Source organism: Carassius gibelio, chromosome B13 (genome assembly GCF_023724105.1).
Source record: "Carassius gibelio isolate Cgi1373 ecotype wild population from Czech Republic chromosome B13, carGib1.2-hapl.c, whole genome shotgun sequence".
In the NCBI taxonomy this organism is placed as follows: Eukaryota; Metazoa; Chordata; class Actinopteri; order Cypriniformes; family Cyprinidae; genus Carassius; species Carassius gibelio.
The window spans coordinates 8,362,821-8,387,683 of record NC_068408.1 but is presented as its reverse complement, the minus strand read 5'-3'; the positions used below and the strand labels follow the sequence as shown (position 1 = coordinate 8,387,683).

Genomic DNA, 24,863 nt, shown 5'->3' with positions numbered 1-24,863 from the left:
AAAAGAAATTAAAGAGTGATGACAAAGTTGGGAAAAAACAAAACGCAGAAAATAAAGTCACTCTACTCATAAAAGAAACTGTGTATTTAGATGATTTGGCAACGCTGCACGGTTATTTCAGTCCACTCCAGCCTGAATTACAGCATTCAGTCGAAAAAGAGCTCCAGTTCTTCTCAGCAGGCTACCAGGGCTAGGGCTTGGTTAATGAATATTAAGCACGTAACGTGACGTTTGACTAAAAAGCATACGTGATTGGCTGCAACGCAAAGGGCGCTGCAACGACGGCGAATCCTGCCGTGGAGAAGGCTTGGTTCATGAATATTAATTTAGATACGTGAGTGGACGCTCCAGGAGGGTTTCTAGGCAACGTCTGCAGGACGTCATTAATATTCATAATGCAATCCATCGCTTTAGTATCAGGATTCATCGGTTCTTCTGCAGGCTAGGGAAAGGTATGCTGAGCAGCCGTGGACACTACCAACTTTAGCTGCAGGGGGGTGGTCCACGCTTGGTTAAATGTAAACACCTCGACCGTACAAAGATAGCACAACCTCTGCGTTGCTTTTAAAAACTGAGGGAAAGAGGCGCCGTGTAGCAGACGCGTTTCCGGCCGATTCCTTTGGAGTTTGTCACCCCTCTTACAGACGGTTGGGAAATTCCCTCCACATGTATAGTGATTTGTGAGAGTTGGGGAGCCCGATGGGGTTGAGTTTGCAGCACGGGATCATGTGCTAGACTGGGGAGCACAGAGAAGAACCAAAGCGAGAGTTACATGGAGGAAGGTGTGTTTGGAAATACTTTGGGAATACGCGGCATTACCGTCACCAAGAAGGTGAGTTTTGTTGTATTAACTTTAGTGTTTCGCCTGTAAGGGTGCCAGGGTTAAGTGAGGGTTAAGTTTTTTTGCTTTTCCCAAATAACTTATTTCTACGTGGCAGCGATGGCCCGCAGAATCACACATAAACGCGCGCGCGCACGCTGTCTGATGGAGCTTGACCAAAACACAGCAGTGTGTTTGCATTCTGCCTTGCAAATTTACCATGGTAACGATAAATTAGTTTCCACCAAGAGGGCAAGTACTACAATTAATTTTACTATAGTAAAACTTTGTTCACTTGGCATTAGTCACCACGTTATGAGATGTTTCACAACGAAGTGGAAAGATTCTGAAAGCTTCTTACATTGTTTCACCGTGGTATATTACCCTGATTTTGGCGGAGAATGTGTTTACCTTGGTACGTTTCTACCGCTTAAATCAACGGTTAGGTCGTTAAACCACTTCTAGACCATAACATGGCATTCCCTGGCTATTCTTGGAGTAATGTGTTAGTACTTGGGTTGGTTTAGTACCCAGTCAGCTCAATGGCCTACATAAGTAACCCTTGGGGGTTTGTCCAAGTAAATGTCTGCTATAATAAGTCCCATTGGATGTGTCTTTAATTGGATGTGCTGCCCATCTAGACAGCATTTTAGAGCATCACAGGCATGTCTACTTCTTTATGGGGTCTGAGAAACCCCGAGTTCCCTTTTAGCATCCCATTAACATTCTTAATATTAAAATATTGGGTACTGATATAACATTTTGAGAGAACTTATATATATTGTTTGGTAAAACATGCTTTACAGCACTGCTATGACAATGTTACGCAAGTTTGAGATTTGGGAGACCTATTAAACATGATTTTTTTTATGTATTAAATATTTCTGAGAATGTGTTAAAACTGACTGCAATATAAATAGTATGTTTACTATGCTGGATAACAATCACTGACATTAATAGGTTCATTTTGAAATTACTCGTCATTTTTATATGCACAGAATAGTGACCCCAAACCATCAGGAAGTGATGTCAATCTCTGCGGAACCTGCAGATTAATCGCGTCACAACACGACACGAATCGGAAAAGATTCATTCTTATTCTTCCTCTCTCTGTCCTCGTCCCTGTTGGATTCAGGAATGTTCACAATTTCCTCTTTGCGGTCAGGGTGGTTTTAATATTAGCCCAGAGCAACTCTATACTGATCAGTGTTTTAAGGGTCTCTCATTTTTCCTCTCTTGTGTTACAGTGATTTTCTCTAAGCACTGAAATCTTTAATGCTTAAGGTTGAAGTGTAGGTCTCTGGAACGGCTTATGCTGTCTTTCTGCTTGTTACCAGCAGGGGGATCATTTCATTGGCCCCTCAATGATAACTTGTTAGGAGATAAAATAAATGTCAAGTTTATTAGTAATAGTTGTTAGTCAGTTGTATTTTCAGAATTTTAGTTGTTTTGCTCTTTTAACAACTTCAAATCTGTACTAAAGCTTATATATTCAACGATTGCCCGTGATAAGTTGTGTTTGTGTAATTTTATAATTTGAATCTCAAAGTGTTTGTGATTTTTACCCAGAGTAGGATTCCATTCTTCCAGTCCTACATGTCAAATTGACTTTGTCATTGAAGGTTTGTCAGTGTGTTTGCTTTGATGCAGGTTTGCCTGAGTCGATCTGTAGTCACATCCTGTGTGTGTTCTCATGTCATGCCCTGAAGAATAATGAGGTCTAGTTTTGTGGGGCATAGTGTTGAATTTGCTTTGTGTGTTTGTTTGTGGTGGTTTTGTGCCAGAAAGCATTTTCTGCTCTCCTTTTGTTTTTGTTTTCCTTTTCTTTTTTTTTTAACCTCAGGATGTTTTCTTTGCTGAGCTGCTCTTCGTGTGTGTGTGTGTGTAAATGTGTGCATGTTTGTGGGTGTGTTCGTGAAGTCTTATTTGCCTGAAGGCAGCTAGAATAGATGTTAAAAAAAAAAAAGATTTCTCCCGAGAGAGTAAAGATTCCTCTGCCATCTCTGGTTTAACCCGTCCGTGAGATTCTGGAGAAAATGGTTCATCTGATTATGCTAACTTGGAAATGTCCCTGAAAGAATGTTTTGTGATCATGTATCTAAACCGTAAACACAAGGTTGCCTAATTAATGCTGTTGAGAAAGACATTAAAATCCAGGTATTGCTTGTGATTTTAGTGTCTCATCTGTGTGACCTTCTGTGATCCTCAAAAAGTGAATAATATTTTTCTAAAAGGTTGTCTTCACCTTTATTTATAAAGCTCTTTTTCTTTAAAAGCAACTTCACAGTAGCAAACAGGAAAAATAGCCATGAATAAGGCAAACTTGATCAATTATAAGACAAAGTTATTGAACTTCCTTGTGCACCTGCATGAGCATGACTTCACAATCTCACTCCTCATGAACATGCTGCGTCTTTGAGGAAACTTATCTCTCACATGACAAGTTTTTTATTTTTGTGTAACTCTTTAACATTTTCAAAGAAAGCTTGTGTTCTGATCTCCATCTCAGTGGCAGATAGGAGTGGTAGAGATGGATTGGTGTACCGGCTCGTTTGGGTAGGTTGAGCTGACACGGTTATTGTCTGTTTGTAGGGTTGTTGTTATTGCGTGTGCAGCACCCTTGTCCTTTTAATGTGGTTTGTATGTAGTTCTTTGTGTTGCCTTTATTATTTGCTTCTCCAACAGCTGTGTTATAGTGATCCTTGTGTGATAGTAATATGTAAGAGTTTGTTGCCTACCAATTATATTTAAATGGATGGAAGTACTCTAAAATATTTTAGTTAATATAGTCTATGTGTAAAATTTACTTGATTATTACTGAGCTTGAGTTGCTCAGAATAACAGTGAAGATGCAGTATAAATAATGTTCAACTGTAAATTAATGCATTATTTTGGGTTCAGTGTCTTGAAAAGACAATGTTCAGTTATGATGCCTATCCAGATTCAGCCACCAGCACTTTTGTTAACAATCTGGATGCGCAATCATTAATAATCATTTTAAAGCTGTTTCTAAATCAAAGTAATCTTATGATGTATATACTAGGAACTGATTTATCACATGGCGTCACATGCACAGGGCATAGATCAGAGTTGCAAGAGGAGTTTTCAATAAAATAAAAGCAAAGTTGACCAAGATTTTTAAGTGTTTTTGAAACTATTCTGTTATGTTTACCAAAACTACAAAAGTACAGTTAAAACTTGTTTTATGAAATATCGCAATTTAAAATAACTTCTTATTTCTGTGACGTCAAAGCTAAATTTTCAGTGTCACATTTGTTATAATTTCTTATCAATGTTGAAAACAGTTGCCTATATTTCTGTATATCCTTCAAAGTTCAAAAGACATAAAATGACTGATTTTTTTTTAGTAATTACTCACGCAGGTGTGGTTAAAATGTTTTAACATGAAACTAGATCATGATATTGAAATTCATCTGTGTTTACTCCATTATGAGTATGTCACTTCCTTCAGATATTCTTTGTATAGATGTTTTGTTATTTAAATATAGTTGAAATTTAAACTATTTTTTCTCTTTCGGGTTCAATTCACTTTTCTTTTTATTTGCTTAAATGTAATTTTTACAAAAAGGAAAAAAGCATTATTATAAAACATTGGTGGAAAAACACTACTAACAATATTATTAGTAATAAGATATCATAGCTGGCAGAAAATAAGTGTATCAAATGACCTCCATCTGAACTGTTTACACCTGTTTTATACACTCCAGATTCCTCTGTCTTTATCCTTTATTACACACTTTTATTTTGTGCTTTAAACCCTCCTTTGCCAAAGGCTCTTCTGTATCTTTTGTGTGAGGAAAACTTATCTGATTTTGTCAATGAATTAAGAACTTAATACAATGGGTTTAATAACAGGTGTATAGATTTGATCTACTCCTTTAGTTGTGTCTTCTGCTCCGGTATAAAGAAACGGTTCAGTGCATGTGAAAAGAGGAATGTGTCTGGGATTACAATCATACTAAATAACTGTGGACCAACAATGTCTGAGCAGGTCTGAACATGTGGATTCCACCTATCAGTGGCATTTCCTTACCTTTCATACTTACATGTTTGCTTACTAGTTTTTTTACTGGAACTTTCTTAGCACATTTTCCTTAACTTTGCTGGAATGTTGTTCTGTCTGTAGGTTTTATGTTTTGATTCTGAGAGGTAAAAGCACGGTGGATGATGTAAGATGGCTCGTAAAAACTAAACACTTCAGCAGTTGTCTTTTCAGAAAAGGTAAGATTTGATCCCTGAAGGCAAAATGAGGCGGTGGCAGGATGACATGGATGACAGGCAGAACATAGGCCTTAATACTGTAGCAGATGATAACTGTCTGTGTCTGGGACTTTATATGCATGTGGGTTGTTTTCATCTTAAAAATTATCCAGGAAGTTTCCCCATCTTTTTAATAAAGAAATGCCACATATATTGTCACACATAATGTCACACATCCTTACAAATGTGGATTCATGCAATCCTCGGCAGTACCATCTTAAAATGGCTTCAGAAAGTAACTTAAATAATTCAAGTCATAGATTATATGATTTTAGGGCTGTTATTGAGCCCCTTTGGGCTGTTTGGCTGCTTTCCTTTTGGCAATGTTTCTAGAAAATTTAGTCAATCCCTTATGAACTCCTAACCATAACACGAAAAGCCAAAACCCACGTCATTGTCATCTAATGTATGCATCTGAACGTCACACATCTGTAGTAGTGAAGCAGAGTGTGTGTGTGTATGTGTGAGAATCAAAGGCCTCTATTGTTGGAATGAGAAGCAGATGTTGGGTGGAATTCTCCTGACTGCTGCACATTTTCCTCTTCTCTCTGTCTCTCGCTCATGCAAAGTTTTCTCACTACTCCATTTTGCATTTTGCCTGACATTTTTCCAATGTAACATATACTTGCTGAAATCATTTCTTTTAATGTTACAGTAGAACAAGCTTTAATAAAGACCAACCAAGCGAGCTGAGAAAATGACATGGTGGCAGTGCATGGACAGTTCCACAAACCACAAAGAATGTTTTATCAATTGTTGGATCCAAATGGCAGTAAATTTAAGGAAACAAATAAGATATGAAGAAAATAGTTTAAATTAGTGTGGTAAACTGATTCCTTATTTCTATTTTTTTAATGTGTGTATTTTTGGCCCATTCATGTATAGATTAGCAGCAGAATGTGATGGGAAAGTGACTCAAGTGCTAAGGTTTGGTGTAATTTACTTATGATATTTTGAGCTTACAATGAAAAATGCAACTTCAACTAGGGATGCACCGGTTGACCGGCCATAAATCAGAACCGGACGTTTTTTTCTTAAAATACGCAATCGGCCGGTTTTTGGTCTTTTTTTTTTTCAGCGTTTTTTTCCGGAAGTGCACCCGTGTGAACAGACTACACCGTTATCATTCACTATACCATTTGTGTGGAAGTATTTCGAAATCTGTGCGCAGGACACAGGCAGCCGTTCAGCACTGGAAGTGCAGAGCTACATGTCTGAGGCACAGATAGCAGGAAGGGAACAGCCTACTGCACAAAATAAGAGTCCCCTCTTTGCGCTCATTGAAGTAGTGCGAGTGTACTGTACCTGTCCGTGCCCTGCACAAGCGGAGACAGTGAAGGGATGGTCAGTTCAACTTCTCTCGTGTTGGATGAGAAACGAAACAGACTAAACTGATTTTTTTTTTTGTAAAGTAGAACTTGCATGTATGTTTGAAAAGCCAGAAGTAAACGTCCGTTCTGTATAGGATGATGATTTTTATTTTACCTTAAAATTATATTGACTGAATTTGATTTTAAAATCACCTGCTGTAGCACACTGAAAAAAAGTGTTTCATTCATCCAATTAAAAAAATTTAGGGTAATGACACATTAAATTTTGTTTAACTTGAGGCAATAGTTATTTATTTTTCATTGGCTCAAGTAAAAACATGTAGATGTGAATCATTACCTTATTTTTTATTTAATTGGATGAATGAAACACTTTGCATCTTTGTTTTATTCGCACCAACATTATTCGATTTTAACTTTTTGGAATAATATTTATATAGCAAACTTTTATTTAGTCTCACTGGTAAAGACCTTGTTTTAAATTTAAACCAAATTTAAAAACTAAAATACTGAATGTTAATTAAGTAACATCTCATTGAATGTGTGTTGATTGTGGTGTTTGAATTGTAGAACTATGCAGTTGTTGCCGTTAATTTCACATGATTACGGTTAATCTTTTAATTTAAGGCCAGTTCTATGTACTTTCAACCCAATTCAAATACAAAAGCTAAATGCTGATATCTGTACCATCTATGGATGTATTGAATGTAGGCTACTCACTGTGCAGTGACTGCCGTTAATTTCAGATTGTTACGGTTATTGTTTTCAATAGCCAAAAGCCAGTTTGGCCAGTTTGTTTTTTTTATTAAAAAAAATCGGCCAGTTTGCGTATAAAAAAAAAAATCGGTATCGGAATCGCCCATGAAAAATCATGATCGTGCATCCCTAACTTCAACTTAATAGTATTTTAAGTTCATTGATATACACTGAGGAAATTGTCTGTGTTGACTTGACTGGTACACACTTGAGGTGCATAAATTTTAAGGTTGAAAATAACCTGGAATATTCCTTTTTAAATTTGAGAGATAACATTTGCTGTTTGTGTGTATCGAATATGGCGTATTTGTTGTCATTTGAGATGGAATTCATTCATAAAAAGGGATCAAAGAAATAAGTGATGGTAATAATTTACTGTAATTTTCTTACCCACTTTGTCAGCTCAGCAGTTTCTGTAGGCCCGTGCTCATATCACAGATACTGATAGAAGCAGAGAGAAAGAGATAGATGTCAGTCTGTTAGTGTTTCAGATCTGTTCAAGGAGATGTTGTGTCCCAAAAATGTCTACAATCACAGAGGGAATTTTGAATCCTTTCATAAGTTTCTGGACTTTGCAGTTGGATAAGAGGATTGTAAATAAAGACATGCTATTCTATATGTTTGTTGTGTTGTGTTGTCATGCGGAATATTTTCAGTATTGTTATGGACTACTTTTATTAGTAGATGCTTAACATTTAATTTAACAAATAGAAAAGAACCAATAGAAAGTGCTTTCAACTTCATCAGTTTAAGTCAGTGTGTTATTTGATGGCCAGCCTTGTAGTAAGCAGGATAATGTACTGTTATTGTGGATAATAAGTGAACACTATAACTGTTGTTTATATAATCTGTATTTTGCAATAACAACTGGCTGACGGTACATTATCCTTTATATTAGGATGCTGAATATTATAATAAAATGTCAGAAAGATGTGCACTATATTTTCTACCTAAATACAAATGCAGAGCACATAATGTTTGTTTGCAGTGTGTCACAGCTGTCCATCACTATCAAAAACGGTTTTTCTTGTTTTCTGACATCTGTACTGTGAAGAAGAAATCCAGTGCTGCAATTCTTGTGTTCCCTACAAAATCCAGTAGATTATACCTTTCTTATATTTATGTGAGATACCTGTCAAACATGAATGTTTTAATTTAAATTTATTTCTGTCTTTCTCTGTTTTTCAGAATCGGGCACTGGGGCTGCTGTGTGTTTGTGTGGTGTGACTGTGTGTTGATCCAGGAGAAACCGCTGGTGTCAAACAGTCAGGTTGAGATTCTCAGATCACCGGGTCTGATTGTGTGTGTGTATGTATGCATGTTTTTTATTTTTTTTATGTGTGTGTGAGAGTTATCTGATCCCATCGTGACTGGGAGGTACTCAGGGGTGGAGCTCCAGTGAGGGGCACTGATCTACAGGCTGCAGCCTCTCAAACATGAGCAAACTGACTTTCCACAATAACAAGACGATGCAGGACCGCCGGTGTGTGTGTGTGTTCCTCCCGAATGATGAAACGCTCAACGTCATAGTCAGTGTAAGTAAAGCTCCATCCACACAAAATGGTGATTGCTTTAAGACAGCTCAGCTTCCTGCGATTTTAAAAATAAATGGAAAAAATGCAATTGCAATTATTTTTATCTTTTTGTATCATATACAAAGATTGTTGTTGATGGGAAAACTAATTCTGAACATGCCCTTTTTGGGACTTGGTTGGATGTTGTGTTGGCTTGCATTGAAAACATAATCTAATCACAAATAAATATTGTAAAAATATATCTTGTAATTTCACAGTTTGGTAAGCGTTTGAGAAGCAACTTTTTGGGGCCAATGTTGCAGACAGCAAAATGATATAAAACATTACAATTGTATTAGTGAAACCTGTTTCCCATTCCCCACTACTCAAACATGCACAGTATGTCATTTTCTCTCTAATACATCTGTTCTTTTCTCTTAGGTTAAGACTGTGTGTCAGGAGTTGCTGGTGCAGGTCTGTGATATGCTCAGGTTGAAGGACTGTCACCTGTTCGGCCTCAGTGTTATTCAGAGTAAGGCACAAAAACTGTCAAAAACATACAAATGGGCTAAAACAGCTTTATATCTTCTTACACATTGACTCGTTTATTAAAGGGTCATGAAACCACCTGTTTTCAGCACTGATTAGTTCTCACCACAGTTTTAAAACAAAAAATAAAAAAAAAGTGGGTGTGGTGCGTAGTGGAGAGGGAAGAGGGGCAACAGACAACACACACAGCTTCGGAATCAGACGGTTTCATTTTGCTTCCATCGAGTTAAAAACACAAACAAAAACACAGCCATTTGCACTCACCATCAAAAACATGGATATGAATGCACTGTTGTACCTAACTTTTGAAGGCACAATCTGCATTTATATAAGCCTCTTTTTTTTTTACATTGGTCATGGTAACCCATAGTTGGAATTGGTGCTCTGCATTTAACACATCCAAGTGCACACACAGCAGTGAGAAGTGAACACACACCCGGAGCAGTGGGCAGCTATATATCCAGCACCCGGGGAGCAACTGTGGGTTCAATGCCTTGGTCAAGGGCACTTCAGTCATGGGTATTGAGGGTGGAAGAGAGCACTGTTCATTAACTCCGTCCCACATACAACTCCTGCGAGCACCAAGACTCGAACCGGTGACCTTCGGGTAACTAGTTCAAGTCTCTAACCATTAGGCCAAAGCTGCCCCCATTTTTGACGGGGTTGTGTCAAGGAGCTGTAAAAACGGTTATGCTAACCAAGTGAATGAATCGCGTTTCTGCCGAACTCTTATTACAATGCAAAAACAAATACTCTCCTTGGATCCATGAACATTTCTCTCAGTTAATGTGCGCGATGCCATCTCACAGTCTGAAACATCTGTCATAGCAAATCAACCCATGCTGTTGTGAATAATTAAGTGACGCATCTTCTCCTTGGGTAAAAACATGCAGTCTCATGTATAACTTAATAGACAGCGAAGTGTCAACAATCTACTATCGTCCTTTGCCGCGTCATAAATTGTGACATAAACACGATGTCGATTTTAAACCGGGAAGATGGAAATAGCGCAAAAAAGTTTAAAGGAACAATCTTTTTTGATAGCATATCCACAGGTCAGTGTTTTTTTTTTTTTTTTTTATAGCAGTGATCACTTAATCTGATAAGACCATTAGCATCTTGCTCAAAAATGAACAAATAGTTTCTATATTTTTCCTCTTCTGTAGTTGCATCATTAGTGCTACCAACAGACCTGGAGATCCACTGAATGGATTGGAAAACTGTAAAACCCAACTGTTTATCTCTAGGGGAGTTGAAAAAATGAGCCTGTTTTCAAAAAAAGTGGAGTGTTCTTTTGAAATTAACCAACTCTAATATCAAAGTTGTACATCCATTTCTTAACTGCAGTCCATCCTCCAACTGCACCCCAACCAGTCTGCTGGTTATTATCGGTTTTCCTGGTCTTGTCCACCGTCATGGTTTTATTTGCTGTAATTGCCTGACTTTGTCCCCATGATCCATTACATATTCACAAACATTAAAGATCTAAATGCATTTGTGTTTCGGTGTTATAATACTGCTTTTTCTCCTAGACAATGAACACATATACATGGAACTGGGACAGAAACTCTCCAAATACTGTCCAAAAGAGTGGAAACGGGAAGCCAGCAAGGTATCGTGCACACACAGTTACATTTTTCTTGGAGAAAAAAAACAAACACTTTTTTTTATTTTGTTCCACATTTTGACTGAATTTTTGCCAACTGTAGGGAATTGACCAGTTTGGACCTCCAATGATTGTTCACTTCAGAGCACAGTATTATGTTGAAAATGGCAGACTTATCAGGTGAGACACATGCATTATGTACACTACCATTCAAAAGTTTTGGGTCAGTAAGATTAAATGCATTTAATTGATCAAAAGTGCCATACACTCTTACATTATTACAAAAAAATCTATATCCAAATATATTATTTCTATTCATCAAAGAATTCAGAAAAAGTGTCACTGTTTTTCCACAAAAATATTAAGCAGCACAACAGTTTTCTACATTGAGAATAAGAATTTGTCTTAAGCACTAAATCACCATCTTAGAATGATTTTTGAGGGATCATGTGACTGAAGTAATGACTGCTGAAAATTCAGCTTAGTGATCAAAAAAAAAGAAAAAAAACATTTGAAAACCGTTTTTAATATTTCGCAGTGTTACCGTGTTTTTCAATCATGTTCTATGTCTGTCTTGTAGTGATCGTGTGGCACGGTATTATTACTATTGGCACTTGCGGAAGCAGATACTGCAGTCTCAGTGCATCCAGAGAGAAGAGGCTTATTTCCTTATGGCTGCATTTGCGCTGCAGGCTGACCTGGGAAACTTCAAACGGAACAAACACTTTGGTGCCTATTTCCAGCCGGAAGCATATTTTCCCTCCTGGGTAAGTCTGCTCAGCACCCCATTAAACGGCTTCCCGATGAATCATTATGCTGATCTAACTTGGTAAATGTGCATGTGCTCCAACCGCCCTCTGTGTGTGGTTTATAGGCTGCACTGTGCTGTCTCTGAGTTTAACAGAACCCATTGCAAAAAGATGCTTTGTTCATCAGTGCATGTAGAGGATTGAGGTTAAAAATAGCCGAAAGCTTTTAAAAAGAATCTTGTGTGCATTAGCTCTAGGCTTGGTGTGAGACACTGCTTTACTGCATGATGGTGCAGTCAGAGATGGACTGTGCTGTTGTACTCTGAGGGATTACAGACATGCCTGACAGCACTGTGATTAAGATTTTTGTGTTTTTATGAATGTTATGAGTTCAGGGACATCACAAGAGCCAAGGCTGACAACTAGGATTATATCTGTTTTATATCTGTCTTATTTTTTTCTAAATCAGCAAAAAACAAATCAGCAGTGGTTTAACATAAGCATTTTTCCTCACCTGCCAATGGGTGTCCTGAGAAAACCGTAAAACATTTCACTGTAAAATATTATTACAATTTAAAAATAATATTTTTTGGGACCTGTGTTCCTTTTTTTTCAGGACTCTTTGATGAAAGAACAGGATTTATTCCAAAAACAAAATATTTTTCTAACAATATAAATGTACTATAACTGTTTTATCAATTGAACATCTTTGCTGAATAAAAGTATTAAAGGGGTCATATGATGCGATTTCAATTTTCTCTTTGGAGTGTTACAAGCTCTTGGTGCATCAGAAGAACTGTAACGTTAAAGTCTCAAATCCATAGAGAGATTCTTTATAAAAATTAAGATTCAATCATACTACCCATAAAACGGCTTGTTTAAACACGCCCCCACGTCTACGTTACCTTTTATTCTCACTGTTGCTACTGGTGCCATGTTATGGAGACGTTGTTTTGTTGTGTAAGTAATAGGGCTGTAGCTATCGAATATTTTAGTAATTGAGTATTCTACCAAAAATTCCAGCGATTAATCGAGTAATCGGATAAAATGTGTTTTTGCTTAATTAAAGTGCAATATTAATTATGGAAGAGAAAATAAGAATCCTGGGTCTCTTAAAATGAACAACTAAGTTTCCTTTTATAGAATTGTTTTTTTATTTATTTTTTAAATGCATAGAATGCAATGCATACATCAAAAATAAACATTTAATTATTACCCATTGTTTCTCTGTCTGTACTTGTAACTGTGAACAATGACAATACATTTGACAGATGAATTAAGTGCATTTAAGTGCCATTCAAATGGGGTTTTAAATAAAACATTTTCTGAGATGCACATTAAACATTAAACACACAAAAAATTAATTTAATTTATCTTTTAATTATTGAAAATTAAGCAAACTTAACTTTTTAGTACTAACCCGCAATAACTAAACTAAACCGGACTTTTATTTTGACGGGTTGATGTTCCTTTACAGTTCTGTGTATGTGATGTGATGCTAGTTTTAATCAAATCAAACGGTCAGATGCTCATGAAGTGATTGTCAGAGCAGTTCTGGAGATGTTGTTCATCTGTTCACGTCCTTATTTAGTGAGACAGCAGGCGCTGAAATCACCGGAGTGTGTAGAGTAGTGCTTGTTTGTCGTTTCTAACAGTGGAAGTCATTCTAATCCGTAATTATGTCCCCACTGGATGCAGCACATGCCTTGTTTATAAGGGTTTTATTGTTTTTGTCTTGTGGTGCCGGTGTTCTGACCTGGACTCGGCATCACCGTATGGTAAGGGGCGTAACATTTCCGTCACACGCTTGAGGTATTTGGCCAGTCATAACACACTGGATTTCTGGTCAATCAGCGTACACCACCTCACTTTTCAGAACAATGAGCTTTGCAAAAATCGACACATTTCAGAAAGGCAAGGCAAAGAGGAGCACCGATAATGTAAATAATGTGACGAATGTGTTTTTTGAACCTTGACTACAGAACTACCTGAACTAAAGAAACACAGCATAATGTTCTTTTTAACAATGTTGTATGACCCCCTTTCATAAAAAAAAGAAACAAATTGATTGACCCTGAGACTTTTCAACGGTTGTGTATATTGTTACAAAATATTAATATTTTAATAAACGCCATTCTTTTCAACTTTTAATTTATTTCAATTAAGACTAATTAAGAAAAAAATGAAAATCATGTAAGTCTATCAGTCAGAAGGTGTGCTTTATTGTTTTTTTGGTTCTATCTTTTCTAGGTAATTGCAAAGAGAGGATGTGACTATATTCTCCGTCATATCCCAAACATGCACAAAGAGCAGTTTGCTCTTACAGCGTCAGAGGCCCAGCTGAAATACATAAAGGAAGCAGCACTCTTAGACGACGTGACTGTTCATTTTTACCGCCTTTACAAGGTCAGAGAAGAACTATTGACTCTGTGCGAGTGTGTGCACAAAGACTGATTTTTCAAATATGATGATCATTTTTATTTTTTTCAGGATAAAAAAGAGCTGGATGCTTCTTTAACTCTGGGACTGACCTTACGTGGGATTCAGATTTTTCAGGTACGTTGTTTGAACACTTACTGAGCTTACCGAACATTTTGTACCTCTATGCAGTGATGGTCATATTTTATTGAATTTTTTTCAGAATGTGGGAACTGTCAGGCAACTCTTGTATGATTTTCCCTGGACCAACGTGGGGAAGCTGGTGTTTGTGGTCAGTATTACAGTACTTTATTGGTATGATTCAAACAAAGTCGTAGTATATAATTCTGTCCCATCAGGGTCACAGTGTTTACACTTTTCAGAGGAATCAACCATTGACTCGTTTCCTGTCCACAGGGGAAGAGGTTTGAGATTCTTCCTGATGGTTTACCTTCAGCCAGGAAGCTCATCTACTACACAGGCTGTCCTCTGCGCTCACGACACCTTCTCCAGCTGCTCAGCAACAGCCACCGATTGTATATGAACCTGCAGCCTTTGCTGAAACAGGTTCGGCGACTGGAGGAAAATGAAGGTATCTTGAGAATATGCATAATAGATTTGCTGGAATGAGAACATTTCTTAATCTAGTACGGTAATTGAAATGTAAATTATATATATATATATATATATATATATTGACAGATATAGAACTTTAAAACAAGCAAGGTGATAAAATTAAAAAATAACAATTTAATGGCATATACAGTGTTTGTATATGCCATTGTATAATTCCACTTATTGGAATTCATTTTACAAAAAAGTACTATTTCAGTCTTCCTACCTCAAAATTTCATGTTAAATTCAATGTTACTTGCAATTTCTTTGTAATTATTTGTGAAATTGCTATCAATTCTGAGCGAAAATAGTTTCTTACACCAGTTTTTCCAGTGTATAAATCATGATTGAAAATATGAATAATTAACTGACTTTACCATCATGGACATACTCAGCAGAATACAGTTTTCATTTCTTTTTTTTTTCTTTCGTTGTGTTGTCATGGCAGTCTGATTGTTTTGTTTTACAAAGGACCCAGAGCATATGGTTGACATTATTAAACTGTGTGTGTTCTCAGAAAAGAAGCAGTACAGGGAGTCATATATCAGCGATGCTCTGGAGGCGGACATGGATCATTTGGAGCAGCGTTCACGTGCCAGCGGCAGCAGTGTTGGCAGCATGTCACGACCCAATCCCTTTTCAAGACACTCCACCACGAGTCATGGCAGCTCCCGCACATCCGGCGTCGACACTGACAGTTTCCGAACACCTACCAACACACCCCACCGACCGCTGAGAACACACTCGTCTTCCAACACCAGTCATGCCAGCACACACACGTCTGGCATCGAGAGCAGCAGCAAGGAGCACTGCCTGGATGAAGATGGTAGGGGAGACACGCAGATGAATATAACACTTTTCTGACAGCCAATATTTGTGATTCATTACATAAGTAATAACTGTATCAATAATAAATGCTGTATGATGAAATGGGTGCACCGATACATTTGTACTAATCTTAGTACTGAAGCAGTAGCAGTTTCATTGCTCAGAGTCTCTATGTGTTTATGTTTCTTCAGAGATTGAGATGCTGGTTGATGATCCGAAAAGTTGTGAAGATCTACACGATTTAGATCTAAACCAGGAACTGTGTATTCACATCACAGAGGACATGCTGTCAGCACAGAACAATGGATGCTCTGGTAGGCTAATAATAAACTTAGATATGGATACATTTTTTACTTGTCCTACATGTTTGCATCTTTATCTTTTGCTGATTTGCGAGACATGCACACATTTGTTTAGTGAAGTTCATTAAGACTCGCTTAAAGAGTTAATGTAATGAAAATGTGCACATTGAATTGATTCAGTCGTTTTCAAATGATCAGATCTCTCTGCTTGCGTGATAAATTTTATTTTTATAAATTAATAATTATTTTAGTTTAACACGGCATACTTGTTCAGTGATAACTATGAAAAAAAAAGGATAGCCATAACAATCTTATCAAGTAACTGTACGACATTGAATGCAGATACAAAAAATGTAGTGTTTTGTTATAGACACAAATACTTGCTCTTATATGAAAATTTTAATATGTAATGTCATAATTATAAAGTTTTGCCAATTTTATATATGTAATTGTTGCATAAGGCTATGAATTAATAAGCGTTTATTGAAAAAAAAAAAAAGATGATTTAATATCTTTTCATTTACAGTAGCATGAACCACGAGTAGTCGAGTAACTAGAGTATTTTTTTTTAAATAAAAAAATCAACTAGTAGAAATCAGTAGTCGTGCAACCCCTACTGGAGGCAGACATTAGCTGTAGATTGACCTTTTAGTGACACCTTTTAGTCACTTTGTCAGCCAAATTTTGAAACTATGATTTTCAGGCCTGGAAAAGTCATTGGAGATTGATCAATTCCCAAAAGCCATGGCAATTTATGCTCTCCTCTAAAATATTTCCCCCGGTTTCACAGACAGGGCTTAAGCCTAGTCCAACACTTACATTTAAGTCTGAGCTGTTCCAACTGAAAGAAATGTGCACTGATTGATCTTAAATATATCAATGCTTTTGTTTTGTCTCAAGATGGACAGCACTAATGTTTTTTTCTAAGAAACGTTATAAAAATAACTTAAATGTCCTTATTGAACTATGGCCTAATCCTGGTTTAGCCTAAGCCCTGTCTGTGAAACCAGGCCTATATTGACTAGAAATTCAATATAATTATTTTCCTGTGCTTTAGAAAATGATTTTTAAAAATCCATATTCAGTGATAATGGATGGCTGGAAAAGCTGTGGAAGTCACAAAAAAGTATGAGAATCTATTTGTCTTGATTGACAAGTACTTTGAATGACCTTAGTTAGCTTCAAATGTCTGATAAGAAGAGAAAATTATTGTTAATACATTTGTGTTTGTGCATTTCAGGGTTAGTGGTGAAGGAAGTCAGTTCTTCCACATCCAGCTCATCAGAGACCATCGTGAGAATGAGGGGCCAGAGCATCGAATGTCTTCCCCAGGTGCACCTACACACCCCTATACACACACACGTTTACACACAACACGTTACAGCTGTTAAGTGACACGGTCTCAATCACTGAAGAAAAACCGAGGACATCCACTCTGCATTCTGAGCTGCATGGTTCTGTTGAGTAATCCTGTAATCTCTTTTAACAGTGCTGGTAACCCCACTTGCTCTTAACAGTATTTGTTTAGGGCAGCCTTACCCTACACCCAACAGCACTGTCGTTTCTCATCTGTGAATTCATGTGAGTGTACAGCTAACCGCTCTCTGAGATCTTAGGGTTAGTTGAGAGTTAGTGTAGTCTGTGATTTCTGTGTTTTAATGCGGCTTGTTAGTTTCCTAAGTGCTGATGTGCGTTTTATTGTCTTTGTTTTATTAGACGGCGACGGGCATGAAGGGCCAGGGCTCTGCAGACCGGCACAGCCAATCACTGGATGATGTTCGTCTGTTCCAGAGGAACTGTCAGGAGTGGACGGAGCTTTGCCAGGACACCGCACATAGCTATACATTTGGCTGCGAGCCAGACCTCGGGGACACGGTCGGTTGCGGGTACCAGGGACTTGCAGATCAGTGCACAGGCATCCGGAATAACCAGCATGCGTTTCCCATCAAGAGAACCAGCAAGTATTTTTCTCTGGATCTGGACAGAGAAGATCTGACCACAGAACACTTAACCACCGAAGCAGAACCAGAATTCGTGGTTTAAGGCAGAGAGTATTGAAAAGAGCCTCAGAACAAATTAAAAGGGAAAAAATTCTGTCAGGTTGTTACAAACCCATCTTATTTTTTCTGTGGAACACAAGAAGAGAAAAAAAGAGAAGTTCTGATAACCGTTGTTGTTGCACTTTTCCAGGCTGGTAAAATAAAAAGAAGTTGTAAATCTTCTGTGTTATAGACCTTAGTCAGGGTAGGGACATGATGGGAGGAATGAAAATGAGGTTGCAAGGGTTGAAAGTACAGTGTGTTTAATGGTCTGTACTCTTATTTAATAACATCTAGAACACTTTAAGAAGACAAAAACATTTGAAAGTTGTAAGAATTCCACATGATCTAGGAAACCATTTTGAAGACTGTAAGTCTATCACTACAGCCTCGTTTCCAGCCATGTATATCCAAAAAGGAAAATTCTGTTGTCATTTACTCATGTCAACGTTGTTCCAATTTTTTTTCTTCTGCCGAACACAAAAGAAGATATTGGGAAGAATGCTGATAACAAAACAGTTTGGGTTCCCATTGATTTCCATTGTGTTTTTTGTCCATATAATGTAAGGGAACAGCATTATATAAATTATAAATAAATTATTTTGTGTTCCACAGAAGAAAGCCACACAGGTTTGAAATGACATGAGGGTGAGTACTGTGAATGATAACAAAATTTCCATTTGTGGGTGAACTTCATTTAAATTCAGTATGGCATCTACTCTGACTATGGTCTGTGTTTCAGATCTCCTAAAGACATATACTAGTTTTATGAATGGATGTTGCTATTTTGTCATTTTTTAGAAGTTTGAAATTTATGAATTTAATTTCATTATATGGAAAAGAGCAGCATGAACAATCTGCTAAACATCTCCTTTTGTGTCCCACAGAAGGAAGAAAAAATGTACAGACTGATAGTAAATGATAGAATTTTTCTTTTTTTTATGTGAACTATCCCTTTAAGGTCATTTAGTATGTGTGTGCGTGTATCCAAAACAAGAGAATCTGCAATATCCTAATGCCAAAATACTAAAATCTAGAAAAATCTGCCTTACCAAAGTTTCCAAAAGTCTGTGTGCGTGTGCGTGTGTGTGCTGCCCTTAGTAAACCCTTCAGTGCCTTAAATTCACTATGCAGGTTGAGTGCAGAAACTAATGTTCACTCCTGTTTACTTCCACCCTTGGCTTCAAGGAAGCGCCCCAGTCTCGACTCCAAGAATAACACTAAACCTAATGAGCTTTTTGGGATTGTGGTAAGTGAATCATGTGAGCATCATAATCAGAGGGCTCAGTGCCGGGTGTGCCGCCCCGCAGGATGAACGACTGATGGGATTTCAGGCCGTTGAGGCTCTTGATTTAGAGCCGTTTGCACACAGCCGATACTGTTGGTGATCAAGGGGGAAAAATCCGTCTTCCATAGACTTTTCATTACAGTTTCCCATTTTCTTTATACGTCTGATGATTATCTGTCAAACTGGAAGGTTATTTCTTTATGTAGTTTTATAAAGAAAGACTATGTGTGTGTGTGTTTTAATGGTGTGTTGCCTGTCAGTATTAAGCTGTTAATGGGAGACAGTATTAGAAACCTTATGTATAGGTTGCAACATGCAATTCTTCCATTTAAACAAAAAAAGAGAGTGTATGGACACTCAATAAAAAGGAAGGTAGACACTACAGATGAAGAATCAGTGCAGTAAACCCACTTTCAATTAAAAGCTCCTCTTTTTTGCATGGACGGTTTGGATTAACAGCACTTAAAAGCTCATGTGCATGCGGGCCTTCGTGTTCTGCTAAACATTAGTGCAGTCCCTATAGAGACCCTCACCCATCTTCACATTCACCTCTCTGCCCCTTTGTAAAGCAGCAAAACATTTGAAGCTATCTTATAATAATTAGGGCCCGAGCACCGAGGTGCGAGGACCCTCTTGTATCTGCTTTGTTTTTTATTATTATTATTCTTCTTCTTCTTCTTCTTCTTCTTCTCCCGAATGAATCGCATTTTTGAGGGCTTTAACATGCTCAAAAAGTCATGAAACTTTGCACACGCGTCAAACCTGGTGAAAATTTTCGTCTGATATAGGATTCAGAAGAGGGTGTGGCAAAATGGCTCGACAGCGCCACCTATACCAAGAAAATCAACAGCCTTCCAGCTATGTTTCACGTACATGCACGAAAATTGGCACACATATGTAACACACCAATACCTACAAAAAAGACTCTTGGAGCGAAATTCTAAACCCAACAGGAAGTCGGTTATTTTTAATATTATGAGCATATTTTGTGTAATTTTGGTCATTTCCATGTGTTGTATTTTAACGAACTCCTCCTAGAGAGTTCTTCAAATCAACACCAAATTTGGTATGCCTAATCTAAAGGCTTTTGCGATGTTAAATTGCGAAGATCCTGACTTTTCGTTGAAGGGCGTGTCCGTGGCGGCCTGGCGAATTTCGATGATTCGCCATGAAAAATGAAGTTGCTATAACTCACACATACAATGACCAATCTGCCCCAAACTTCACATGTTTGATGAGACTCCGAACCTGAACAGATTGACATGCCCATATTCAGTTATAGTCATAGCGCCACCTATTGGCAACAGGAAGTGACATATTTTACGCTGCGACGAACTACTCCTAGAAATTTTATGACATCAATGTCTTTTTTGTGGTCAGTCTAATCTAAAGGCCTGTGCGATGTTCAGTTGTGAAGATCTTGAGTTTTCGTTAAAAGGCTTGTTCATGGCGCCGCAACGAAGTTCGATGTCTCGCCATGCGAATAAAAGATGTTATAACTCAGGCATAAGATGTCCGATCTTCCCCAAACTTCACATGTGTGATAAGAGTCCTGGCCTGAACAGATCTTCAGGCCAATATTCCACCGGGTGTGGCAGAATGGCTCTATAGCGCCACCTATACACTTTCAACGGAGTGCGCCTCGAGCTATGTTTCACGTACATGTACAAAAATTGGTACACACATGTAACACTCCAATACCTACAAAAAAGTCTCTTGGTACGAAATCCGGATCCCAACAGGAAGTCGGTTATTTTGAATTTTCCCTTCAAAATTGCTGTTGTTTTTGCCATTTTCAGGGGTTGTACTTTAACGAACTCCTCCTAGAGATTTATTCAGATCAACACCAAACTTGGTCAGTGTAATCTAAAGCCCTTTGCGATAATAAATTGCGAAGGACTTGAGGTTGCGTTAAAGGGCGGGTCCATGGCGGCCTGACAAATTTCGATGTTTCGCCATGAAAAAGGAAGTTGCTGTAACTCAGACATACAATGTCCAATCTGCCCCAAACTTCACATGTTGGATAAGACTCTTGACCTGAACAGATCTACATGCCAATATTCAGTTATAGTCATAGCGCCACCTATTGGCAACAGGAAGTTACATATTTTACACTGCGACAAACTACTCCTAGAAATTTTATGACATCAATGTCTTTTTTGTGGTCAGTCTAATCTAAAGACCTGTGTGATGTTTAGTTGTGAAGATCTTGAGTTTTTGTTAAAAGGTGTGTCCATGGCGCCGTGATGAAGTTCAATGTCTCGCCATGGGAATAAAAGATGTTATAACTCAGGCATAAAATGTCCGATCTTGCCCAAACTTCACTTGTGTGATAAGGGTCCTGGCCTGGACAGATCTGAAGGCCAATATTCCATCGAGTGTGGCAAAATGGCTCAATAGCGCCACCTATACACTTTCAACGGAGTGCGTATACACTTTAAACGGAGTGCGCCTTGAGCTATGTTTCACGTACATGTACAAAAATCGGTACACATATGTAACACACCAATATCTACGAAAAAGTCTCTTGGTACGAAGTCCGAATCCCAACAGGAAGTCAGTTATTTGGAATATTCTCTGCAAAATTAGTGTTGTTTTGGCCATTTTCAGGGGTTGTACTTTAACGAACTCCTCCTAGATATTTATTCAGATCAACACCAAACTTGGTCAGTGTAATCTAAAGCCTTTTGCGATCTTAAATTGCGAAGATCTTGAGGTTTCGTTAAAGGGCGTGTCCATGGCGGCCTGACAAATTTCATTGTTTCGCCATGAAATAGGATGTTGTTGTAACTCAGGCATAAAATGTCCAATCCTCCCCAAACCTCAGATGTTCGATAAAAGTCCTTCCCTGAACACATCTGAAGGCCAATATTCCATTATAATGATAGCGCCACCTGCTGGCAACAGGAAGATTGGCACATATATGGAATAAACATTGATATATTCTACTTATATTTATGAGTTTAAACGCATATTTCTCACCGTTCACCTATTAACTAAAGCCACTCGCTGCCGGTGAGCCCGGGTGCGAGGGCCCGTTCATCGCTGCTTGCAGCTTTAATTTTGATTGTTTTTGGAGTTTATGATGACTGAACACATGCAACTGATCATACGTGGGCTCCATGTACTGTTTACCCTTTGTGTCTGCAGCTAGACTTTGCCCTTTCTGTGAAAGGAATTCCCTATGTGAAAATGATTTCCCCCAATTCTTTTGCAGACCCATTCGACTCATTTGCTCACTCATGACAGTGTATTCTGTGCCTTGCAGGTGCCAAAGTCATCAAATGTTTGCAATAAAAGGTACCTTCATTTGTAGTACAGTTGGTCTTGTTGTTTTTGTCTGCAGTACTTTTAAAGAAATGTGCTCCAGATTATCCCGTGAATCATTCTTTCCTGATGTTGTTCATGAATAACACAGTAATTGATACAGGTTACAACAGTTTAAAGTTTCTCAAATGTGATAAAACGCAATCCTGTTGAACTGCATTTAATCATTTTTAATTACCCTGATAAGCTTTTTTTGGAGTTTGCATTACTTTTTTTATTCAAAAAAATTATTGTTGGTGGTGTTGCACCTTAACATTTAAATAATAGAACAATATAAAAATCTTCGTGGCATAAATATATATTTTATATATACATTTGTATAATAAATAATATATAAAACCATATAAAATGTTTATATTAAATGTGCATTAAAATACACTCATACAGACTTGATAGAATGTTTTTTTTTTCTTTTACAGAATAAATAAGCAATACAATTGGGAAGAAATTATAAAGCAATTATATATAATATTATTATCTATGATGAAGCCGTTGCCTTTTTCCTCTTCTTATTAAAGTCAAACCAATGTGTATGCATAATCTTTAATAAACATGATTTGCGAGTGAAAATGTTAAGTATTTCTTACATTTTTGGACAGGCTATAGCAAGCAGACACGTTATGTAATGTTATTTAATTTATAATTTACTACTAGGACAATTACTGTTCTTTTATTATAGATTAGTTGTAATTTGTCACTTAAACAGAAGTGGTCCTCATGTTGATGTCCAGGTCCAGCCGCACACATCTGTGGTGTCTCTTTGGAGCCGTCATATCTCCCTTGTTGTAAACTATGCTAATGAGAGACAGAAAACAGCATTAGTCTTCACTTTGCCAAGGTTGTGAATGGCTCATCAAGGCCCTTCTGTTCTGGAAACACAAAACACTTAGGCAGATTAGCATTCAGACCTTGGAATGGAGGCAGAGAAACAATATTTTTAAAAACAACTTATTCTCTGTACAAGCTAAGAATAATATATTAAAAAAATTACACAAAAATCATAATATATTTAAATGACATGAAAAAGGACATGAGAATGTGTCTACATATAATTTTCACAGGAATTTAATTCACTTTTTCTTTTCATGTCACACAGCAGAGGGCGACATAAGTACATCATAAAGTGATTCATTTTTACAGATTGAAGTTGACGTCGGTGTGTAGACTGTATAATATCATTTTAACTGTACATTGTTCAAAAGTCAAGAGGATTTTTCAAAAAGTCTTTATAGCCTATTTTTGTGGAAACTTTTTTCAGGATTCTTTGATAATAGAAAATAAAAAAGTAGATGAAATCGAATTAATGTGTCCTTAATGAATTAAAAATTCGTATAATACATAAATAAAAAACGCAATGACCCCAAACTTTTGAACGGAACATGGCAGCTTGCTATTTTTAACCCAAAGACAAATTGAAAAATAAAAAAAAAAAATGCTTTGAAATAAAAAAGGTGAATTATCTATCATTTTTTAATATCTTCTCTTTGTTTTAGGAATGCAAACCTATTTCGGTTAATGAGTTTTTATTTTGACAGATTCTGCGGCTTAACGTCTATTTGGTTATGCCTTATTAAATCGGAATAATATCAAACCATGTAATTAGCAGTATGAATATGAAACAATTTTATTTAACAAAGAATTCACTCTCATATTGTGTAGGCTATTCTGGTGTTTTGACAGAGTTATTGAAGCTGACTGTTTTAGTCACTTTTTCCAAAGTTTCAAAAGAATTTTATTTTCTTTGCAAAAATATTATTTTCCATAACACTATCAAAATATAGTAGATTAATATTTGATAATTAAAGGGCACATTTGTGTGTGTGTGAGTGTTCCTCGCTGGTGATTTAATGCTCTAATGATCCAGTAGGTGGCGGTGGTGTTCCGTTCTGATACTGTAATCGGGTTTTTCGAGGATCAATCAGCTGGTCTCACAGAGTGTTTACTGGTCAAAAACACGAGGGGTAACACACACGCTGATTTTATGGTTTATTTGGACTCTCCATAGGCGTAATGGTTTTTCTACTGTAGAAACTGTATTTTCTATTTTCTGTCTACTTAAGACATTTGAATATATATATATATATATATATATATATATATATATATATATATATATATATATATATATATATATATATATATATAAATAATAATAATAATGACCAAACACAAAGGGTTTTATATCTGAAAATACACTTTATTACATTTCTGTAGTGTAAAATAATATGCAAGACCTTGAATGTGACAAAAGACTAAAGTTCAGAAGATGTAGCGTGTTTGTCTCAGTGGGCTTCTTTCTAAGTATCTAAAATAATTAAACTTTAAAGAAACGTTTTTTTGTTCATAGTTCATAGGACTGACTTTCATACATGTACCTACATTTGTTTGTTTTGTGCAGGGCATGAATGAAGTCTGCATCAATGAGTCCCCTGAAGACATCACT

The 24,863-nt window shown here is 37.1% G+C and overlaps 1 protein-coding gene across 3 annotated transcripts; it reads left to right on the top strand.

Moving 5' to 3' along the window:
- Positions 1-400: 400 nt before the first annotated feature.
- frmd6 (FERM domain containing 6) lies at positions 401-22,408 on the top strand. Of its 3 annotated transcripts, none has more exons than XM_052573242.1 (15): positions 401-832; positions 8,374-8,720; positions 9,141-9,231; positions 10,781-10,860; positions 10,958-11,034; positions 11,435-11,621; positions 13,854-14,009; positions 14,094-14,159; positions 14,245-14,313; positions 14,439-14,613; positions 15,154-15,462; positions 15,656-15,778; positions 17,007-17,098; positions 17,284-17,347; positions 17,483-17,690. In XM_052573242.1, exons 2-15 carry the CDS (start codon positions 8,622-8,624, stop codon positions 17,539-17,541), a joined length of 1,647 nt encoding a protein of 548 aa, XP_052429202.1. In that variant the 5' UTR covers positions 401-832; positions 8,374-8,621; the 3' UTR covers positions 17,542-17,690. The 3 variants fall into 3 exon arrangements, 2 of the variants coding, with proteins under 2 accessions (XP_052429202.1, XP_052429201.1); XR_008156635.1 differs by having other exon boundaries at positions 402-832; positions 17,256-17,347; positions 17,483-17,518; XM_052573241.1 differs by lacking the exon at positions 17,284-17,347 and having other exon boundaries at positions 403-832; positions 17,483-22,408.
- The last annotated feature ends 2,455 nt before the right edge of the window (positions 22,409-24,863 follow it).